At 35.2% G+C, this 8,884-nt stretch overlaps 1 protein-coding gene across 1 annotated transcript in view; it reads right to left on the bottom strand.

Moving 5' to 3' along the window:
* Positions 1-6,747, bottom strand: part of LOC107589354 (ephrin type-A receptor 3-like) — a 62,508-nt gene extending 55,761 nt beyond the window's left edge. Inside the window, exons 1-4 of the mRNA XM_016277768.1 lie at positions 6,598-6,747; positions 4,089-4,251; positions 3,768-3,832; positions 2,011-2,173 (exon numbers count right to left, since the gene is read on the bottom strand). Of these exons, the coding sequence (XP_016133254.1) occupies positions 2,011-2,173; positions 3,768-3,832; positions 4,089-4,251; positions 6,598-6,747 (541 nt within the window). The remainder of the gene's footprint in view (positions 1-2,010; positions 2,174-3,767; positions 3,833-4,088; positions 4,252-6,597) is intronic.
* Positions 6,748-8,884: the final 2,137 nt, after the last annotated feature.

Consider the following 8,884-nt stretch of genomic DNA (forward strand, 5'->3'; position numbering starts at 1 on the left):
TTTGTGCTCACAAGTTAATGTCTTAAACTGCCGATCTTGTTACTATGCTAATTAATAGTTTTCACTATATTTTGGATATAGATATCCATTGCAGAATTGATGTCATACGGCTCGTTCACTGACTCGCTGGCCGTCTCAGTGATCAGCCGTAAAACAGTGATTCTGTCCTAATTCCCTTACATATTAATGGTGGCGTTCCCTTTAAAATCTTAAATGATTCCCTTTGAGCTAAATTGACCTGTTTCCCTTACACTTCAATGTCAAACTTTGCTTTGGTTTCCTTTGAAAAACCAGAACCAGCTGCATCTGGCTACTAAATATGTAGACGAAGGCGGGAGTCAATTTTCTAATTTACGCATGCCATCCAAATAGGTATGTTAACAGAGGGAATAACAGGCTCGGTTTGAAAGTTTCATGGCGAGTATATGGATTTTATGCTGCCGCAATCGACTCATTACTCAAAACAAATACATCATTTATCAAGACCGGCAACGCATGAGTAACCGCCTCTTTCAGGAAAATGAATATCTCTAGCAACATGAATTGATTTAGAATTCCACTCAACTCCATTCAGCAATCTCAGTTATGCACCACGTACAGAAAGAGATCGCAACTTTCTGAGTCAGGACCAGATGCATGAAATATGCTAAATAGGAATTTCTCTCTCTTTTTTTTTTTTACAATATAAATGATTTTTGCCCTTTTTGACAGCTATTTTGACAGGACAATGAGGGATATGATCGGAAAAGACATTGAGAACAGAGGCAAGCATGGTTCATGATATACAAAAACTGGAAACCTTCACAATCAATTTGCATTAAACATGAAAATGCCATTAGTGCTGCCAAACGATTAGTCCCAATTAATCGCATCCAAAATAAAAAAAAGATTTGTTTACATAATATATGTGTGTGTACTGTGTATATCTATTATTTATATATAAAAACACACATATATATGCATATATTTCAGAAAAATATGTTATGTTTGTATATTAAACATATTTATATATAAATTATATGAGTATATATTATATGAAAATGAATATAAATATATGCATGTAAATATTTTCAAACTATATACTGTATGTGTGTGTATTTATATATACAAAATAAATATACACAGTACACACACATACGTATATTATGTAAACAAAAACTTTTATTTTGTATGCAATTAATTGCGATCAATCGTTTGACAGCACTAAATGCTATTAAATGCAGATTAAATTTAGCAGCCCTAACTAAAATAAATAATAAATAAATTACAACTATAGTACTCTGCAAAAAATTTAAGTAAACTAAAACTAACAATAAGTGAAAGTTACTAAAAACTCCTGGAAAGATAAGTTGAAAGTAAAAGAAAAAAAAATCACTATTATAATAACCTAACCACTAGCCAATGGTTTCATAAATTGATTTTTCTATATTATCAGACTAAACATATGCAATTTACAGTACTGCCTGTTCTGCTCTGGTGTGTATCGTATGAACAAATGCACATGGTGTAAGGCGTTTATGAATGTCACTGTGAGCCAAAGGCTTAAGCATTTCTCATATAATTAAAAGAGCAATTACTATACTGGACTCCGTTAACTTTCAGCTTGGCAGATCAGGTCTGCTGAGCTCTGTGATATGCTTCCAGAGATGCTCGGTGGGCCGTAACATACTTTAAATTAGGTGCATGTACCACAAGGTCTCTGTGTTTACCGTATGCCCCAAAGCCTTTTAAAATGTGCCTCCATTCTTTGATCCCTATCAAAGGAACATTGACTCAACACAGCCTTGTTTGTCCTCACTAGACATGGCGACACACACCGTGCTCGCCTCCCAATGAGCATAAGCAGGAGGTTTGGTAAATAAGTCACACACCAGCTCACCATATTCAATTCAAAAGCAGTGTCCTGAAACTACCAGCATCTGCTCAACAATGGAAAGAGGAGCAATGCAAAAATATATAGAAGAAAGTAAAAGAAAGACGAAACTGTTGAGAAAAGCATAAAATCATTACCCTCATGACTGGTCTCCAGCTCTATCTCTCCACCGTAGTTGCCGTAGCCTCCGTCAGTGCGCGCCCTCACTCTGAACACATAGGTGGTGCCCGGCTTCAGCCCCTCCACTGTCATTGTGTGGGCTTTGGTCTTCAGAACCGTGTAGTTCTGGTCTCTTTGGTTCTGGAATGGAAAAACACAGCAACATTCACATTCACTTACAGAGAGATTTGTTAAATTGGATTCAGAGATTGAGGATAAAAAAAAGATGGAAAATTTAGAGTTGCATATAGCGTTCCTGTCCGATTTTATTTATTTTAACAGTCGGATTACACTACTGTTTAAAAGCTTAGGGTCGATATAAATGCCTTTGAAAGAAAATGTTCTTATGCTCACCAGGGCTGGATATATTTGATCAGAAATACAATATCTAAAAAAAGAAAAAATAGGGCCCAATGAAATCAGTTTAAATTTTTCCAAAATTCAGTTTTATTTTTTTCCAAATTCCGTTTTTTTCTACTTAAATTTTTCTAGACTATCTTTTAATGGTTAAATTAAATTTTATGAATCAAAAAGCATGTCTAATTAACTGAAATCATGAAACTTACAATATTAAACAGCAATTTATTAAAAGTTTAGCAAAAATTAAATTTTAAGGCCCTATGAAATATGTTTAATTTTTCTGCTAAAAAGATTCTGGAAAATATTTTTTTTCCTGGTAAATATGACGAGATTACGTTCATGTGTTCATGCACTCATATATTGAGGCGGCAGAGTCTGAAAACACTGTGAGTGTCACACGTGCTTCAGTATGTGTGTAGTAAACAAAACTGTGCATCTGTGCCCTTCATTCACACAGAGCCACGCAGAACATGCAAGATTCCTATTTTCACAATCAATTTGCATTAAACATGAAAATGCCATTAGTGCTGCCAAACGATTAGTCCCAATTAATCGCATCCAAAATAAAAAAAAGATTTGTTTACATAATATATGTGTGTGTACTGTGTATATCTATTATTTATATATAAAAACACACATATATATGCATATATTTCAGAAAAATATGTTATGTTTGTATATTAAACATATTTATATATAAATTATATGAGTATATATTATATGAAAATGAATATAAATATATGCATGTAAATATTTTCAAACTATATACTGTATGTGTGTGTATTTATATATACAAAATAAATATACACAGTACACACACATACGTATATTATGTAAACAAAAACTTTTATTTTGTATGCAATTAATTGCGATCAATCGTTTGACAGCACTAAATGCTATTAAATGCAGATTAAATTTAGCAGCCCTAACTAAAATAAATAATAAATAAATTACAACTATAGTACTCTGCAAAAAATTAAAGTAAACTAAAACTAACAATAAGTGAAAGTTACTAAAAACTCCTGGAAAGATAAGTTGAAAGTAAAAGAAAAATAAATCACTATTATAATAACCTAACCACTAGCCAATGGTTTCATAAATTGATTTTTCTATATTATCAGACTAAACATATGCAATTTACAGTACTGCCTGTTCTGCTCTGGTGTGTATCGTATGAACAAATGCACATGGTGTAAGGCGTTTATGAATGTCACTGTGAGCCAAAGGCTTAAGCATTTCTCATATAATTAAAAGAGCAATTACTATACTGGACTCCGTTAACTTTCAGCTTGGCAGATCAGGTCTGCTGAGCTCTGTGATATGCTTCCAGAGATGCTCGGTGGGCCGTAACATACTTTAAATTAGGTGCATGTACCACAAGGTCTCTGTGTTTACCGTATGCCCCAAAGCCTTTTAAAATGTGCCTCCATTCTTTGATCCCTATCAAAGGAACATTGACTCAACACAGCCTTGTTTGTCCTCACTAGACATGGCGACACACACCGTGCTCGCCTCCCAATGAGCATAAGCAGGAGGTTTGGTAAATAAGTCACACACCAGCTCACCATATTCAATTCAAAAGCAGTGTCCTGAAACTACCAGCATCTGCTCAACAATGGAAAGAGGAGCAATGCAAAAATATATAGAAGAAAGTAAAAGAAAGACGAAACTGTTGAGAAAAGCATAAAATCATTACCCTCATGACTGGTCTCCAGCTCTATCTCTCCACCGTAGTTGCCGTAGCCTCCGTCAGTGCGCGCCCTCACTCTGAACACATAGGTGGTGCCCGGCTTCAGCCCCTCCACTGTCATTGTGTGGGCTTTGGTCTTCAGAACCGTGTAGTTCTGGTCTCTTTGGTTCTGGAATGGAAAAACACAGCAACATTCACATTCACTTACAGAGAGATTTGTTAAATTGGATTCAGAGATTGAGGATAAAAAAAAGATGGAAAATTTAGAGTTGCATATAGCGTTCCTGTCCGATTTTATTTATTTTAACAGTCGGATTACACTACTGTTTAAAAGCTTAGGGTCGATATAAATGCCTTTGAAAGAAAATGTTCTTATGCTCACCAGGGCTGGATATATTTGATCAGAAATACAATATCTAAAAAAAGAAAAAATAGGGCCCAATGAAATCAGTTTAAATTTTTCCAAAATTCAGTTTTATTTTTTTCCAAATTCCGTTTTTTTCTACTTAAATTTTTCTAGACTATCTTTTAATGGTTAAATTAAATTTTATGAATCAAAAAGCATGTCTAATTAACTGAAATCATGAAACTTACAATATTAAACAGCAATTTATTAAAAGTTTAACAAAAATTAAATTTTAAGGCCCTATGAAATATGTTTAATTTTTCTGCTAAAAAGATTCTGGAAAATATTTTTTTTCCTGGTAAATATGACGAGATTACGTTCATGTGTTCATGCACTCATATATTGAGGCGGCAGAGTCTGAAAACACTGTGAGTGTCACACGTGCTTCAGTATGTGTGTAGTAAACAAAACTGTGCATCTGTGCCCTTCATTCACACAGAGCCACGCAGAACATGCAAGATTCCTATTTAAATAGTGTAAATAATTTTTGTGGCGTATTATTCACAGACAGTGATCCATATCATGTTTTGATTTAAGTGTACTGACCAATACTTCTGCTTTATCTAAAATTTGGCAAAATCAGTGACATTCCACATTATACAGTAAATCCTATGAAATATGTTTAATTTTTCTGCTAAAAAGATTCTGGAAAATATTTTTTTTCCTGGTAAATATGACGAGATTACGTTCATGTGTTCATGCACTCATATATTGAGGCGGCAGAGTCTGAAAACACTGTGAGTGTCACACGCGCTTTAGTATGTGTGTAGTAAACAAAACTGTGCATCTGTGCCCTTCATTCACACAGAGCCACGCAGAACATGCAAGATTCCTATTTAAATAGTGTAAATAATTTTTGTGGCGTATTATTCACAGACAGTAATCCATATCATGTTTTGATTTAAGTGTACTGACCAATACTTCTGCTTTATCTAAAATTTGGCAAAATCAGTGACATTCCACATTATACAGTAAATTCCATTTTTATGACTGGATTCCAACTGCTTTCTATTTTAAAATATAATTTAATTTCTGTGATTGCAAAGCTGAACTTTGGTTTTTCAGTGTCACATGATCCTTCAGAAATCATTCCAATATGCTGATTTGGTGCTTAAGAATCTTTCTTATTATAATCCATGTTGAAAAGAGTTAATCTTTTTGTGAAAACTGTAATACATTTTGTGTAGGATTCTTTGATGAATAGAAAAGTAAAAAAAACAAAACAGCATTTATTTGATTTTTTTTTGTAACAACGTCAATTTTAATGCATAATTTTTTTTATGAAATTACACATCTATAAAACTTAACAAGCTTTCTGTTAAATTTAACTGTGATGCTATGCTATCGATGTTAACCAATCAGTCTAATATACTTGTTAAATCAATTTAAAGTAAACGGCAGGGTGGCAGCGTTGATGTGCTGCATGTAGAGCAGCAGAATTTCGAGGTTGTGCTGTAGAATATGACATAAGAGGATTAATGAAGGATATTATTTCAGCAGCATGTTAATACTGTAGCCAGCAGGCGTCATATTTTGAGTCATTTTAGAGAGGCAGATGCTGGGGTGCTAACATACCAGGCCAAGGCTTTAATTTACACTGTCTGACATGATTATTTGTGTGATTATAGATACATGAGTCAGACATCTGCAGTCTATGAATACTGTGAGTTTATTAATTTTATAGTAATTACCAAGAATGCCAGCTAACACTTAATATGGCAGATTCACTTATTCTCTGATGCATATTGTACACAAAAATGGCAAAAGCTGGCTGAAAGTGCTAGTTTGGATGTGGCTGACCGATTTTTACTTGCAGTCAGCAGTCTGGTTAAGCATTACATTTACATTCATACATTTGGCTGACACTATTATTCAAAGCGACTTGCATTCAAGGTATGCAAGTCTAAAAAAAAAATAAAAAAATCTTGCAATATGATCTTATAAACTGATCATATAAATCAAGAATTGACAAAATGAGAGATGATATTCCTCAGAGATATCAGCCACTAGCTACCAGTCATTAAAACAGTCAAACCACCCTTTCAAAATGAATAAATCTCTTTCAAATATTAAAGAGCATCCCATAACCAAATGGGTTCTGGGAAAGACTTGGTTCCTGTCCACCACACCCAGAATGAATGAGTGCAGAGCAGGTTTGTGTCTGAGAGCGTGGGATCGTTCCAGTTCCAACAAACACAGCATGCACCACACGATCTCCAATGCCAGACACCCATCTGGGCATTCAGTCTGAGCTGACATCCCATAATCGCACAACAACCAGTATGTGTGCCAGACTAGACTGGGTCAAATGATTGCATCTGTGCAGGACTGATTGACTAAGGCTGAGTTAGGGATAGAAGTGCAATCTGTTCAATATGTGCAAAAAAAATAAATAATTATTGACCTAAAATGAATGTGATTTTTTTACATTTATTATTAAGTATAAAATAAATAATAAAATAGGATGTACTGTATTTATATGCCTCACAGCCTTGATTACTTGATTAACAATTGTGTGTGCATGTTAAAAATAAAATAATAAAAATAATAAATAATAAAATACAAAATAAAATATTGGATGGACACATTAAATAGATCAAAAGTGACAGTGATTTCTGTCAAATAATCGCTGTCCTTTTCTATTCAAAGAATCACAGTTTTGCTAAAAATATTAAGCAGCAACTGTTTTCAACATTGATAATAATAAGAAATATTTATTGAGCATAAATGATCATTCATGTTTTCATAACCGCTGGCCAAATTCAAAAAACTAAAATTAAATAATGTTCGAGAGCAAGGGGGCCCACCCTGGTGTTTCGGGGGCCCTACACAGCTTATGTATTTTGCGTATAGGGAGGATCAGCTCTGACTGTATGAATCTACATCATTCTCAACTGGTGGCTGTGACTCAAAAAAGGTCCCAAAAATATATATATTAAAAAAAAAAATCTATTAGCTTAAACAAAGGAGGATAAATCGCTTCCCATATTAATCTCTATGACCAATGGGTCACTTGGTAATTATGATTAACACAAAAACAAAATATTTGGTCCAGTGTTTGTTTCATGTTTAGATTGGTAAATCTTTGGCAAAGCAGCACAGAAAGTACACACTTCAGCTGTAAAGACACATTCCTTTTCCCTTTTCAGAGCTGTTACAACATCCCGTGTTCTGTAAAAATGGGTCAGTCAACACGGACTTAAATAACCAGTGGAGAAAAAAGAGCCTGAGTGCAGGAATTACAAATAGTTTCTTGTAGCAGAGCGTCCCTATAGGACTTCGCAAAACCAAAACACATCCTTGAGACCTGGATTCAAATTCCAACATTTCCCTGCCTCAGAGTACACCACGATTATGTTTACAAACTAGAGAATGGCAACCTGACTCTCCCCTCAAAATGCGGCCATTTCTCGATTTCACTTTTCTATCTCTCTTTCTCTTTCCCATCTTTTCCACATCTGCCTCTCACATTCATTTGTTTGCCTCAGAGCCCCAATGGATGACCCAATTTCTTGGTCCCTCTGAGGAACCATGTGAAATACGTGAGGAGGAATTCAGCCTTTTACACATTTACAAATGCAAAGTGTTTTCACAAACACAGGCCTGAGAGAAGGAGCACGTAGAGGAGTAGATGAAGGTGGCGAGTACGACTTTAGCATGGTGTTAGTCTCACTCTAGCTCAAGGCGCCAATAAAAAAACACCACACAGGGCTTCTGCATATTCTAATGAGGCCGTGTGAATGTTAATGAATTGGAAAGGGCATATTTATTTGATTGCTTTGCTGCTTGGCACTCATCGAGAGGATGTTGGTGGGAGGGAGGTGGTTCGTGATGGTGCGTCTCAGGGGTAGAGACGTAAATTCACAGTGCAGTTAAGGTGAGAGCGTTAGCAATCTGCACCGCGAGCAAATTAGACAATCCTGCCGGCCGCCGAGGTCAAGCCATCGCTAGTGTCGGAAACGCAATTCAATTGATGGATCAATGCAATGATGAATTTATCCTCGCCTTGATTGCCTGTGTGAGTGGTGAAGGTCACGGATTTAATCAAGACCTGCAGCTCCCTTGCTTGCCCATAAATCCACAACCGGCAGAGAACGGCATGCTTACCCTACACCGCAAAGATCCAATCTCCACCTCGGTTCCTATACATTCTCATATCATTTGTTGCTGTTTCTCTTTTCCTCTAAAAAACATGAATAGAAATACAATGTGCAACTTTCATAAGCCTCCATTGCTTCTTTGATTTATCACGGGAGCCAGTTTTCATTTGTGTTGTTTTTCCAGTACAAATATATAACCTTTCTTCAAAAAGATACATTTACTTGAGAAACAAAATTATTTAAAGTCAGCATTAGGGCTGACAATTAATCGCATCCGAAATAAAAGTTTATGTTTA

Source organism: Sinocyclocheilus grahami, unplaced genomic scaffold, assembly GCF_001515645.1.
Source record: "Sinocyclocheilus grahami isolate Dianchi unplaced genomic scaffold, SAMN03320097.WGS_v1.1 scaffold115.1, whole genome shotgun sequence".
NCBI lineage: Eukaryota > Metazoa > Chordata > Actinopteri > Cypriniformes > Cyprinidae > Sinocyclocheilus > Sinocyclocheilus grahami.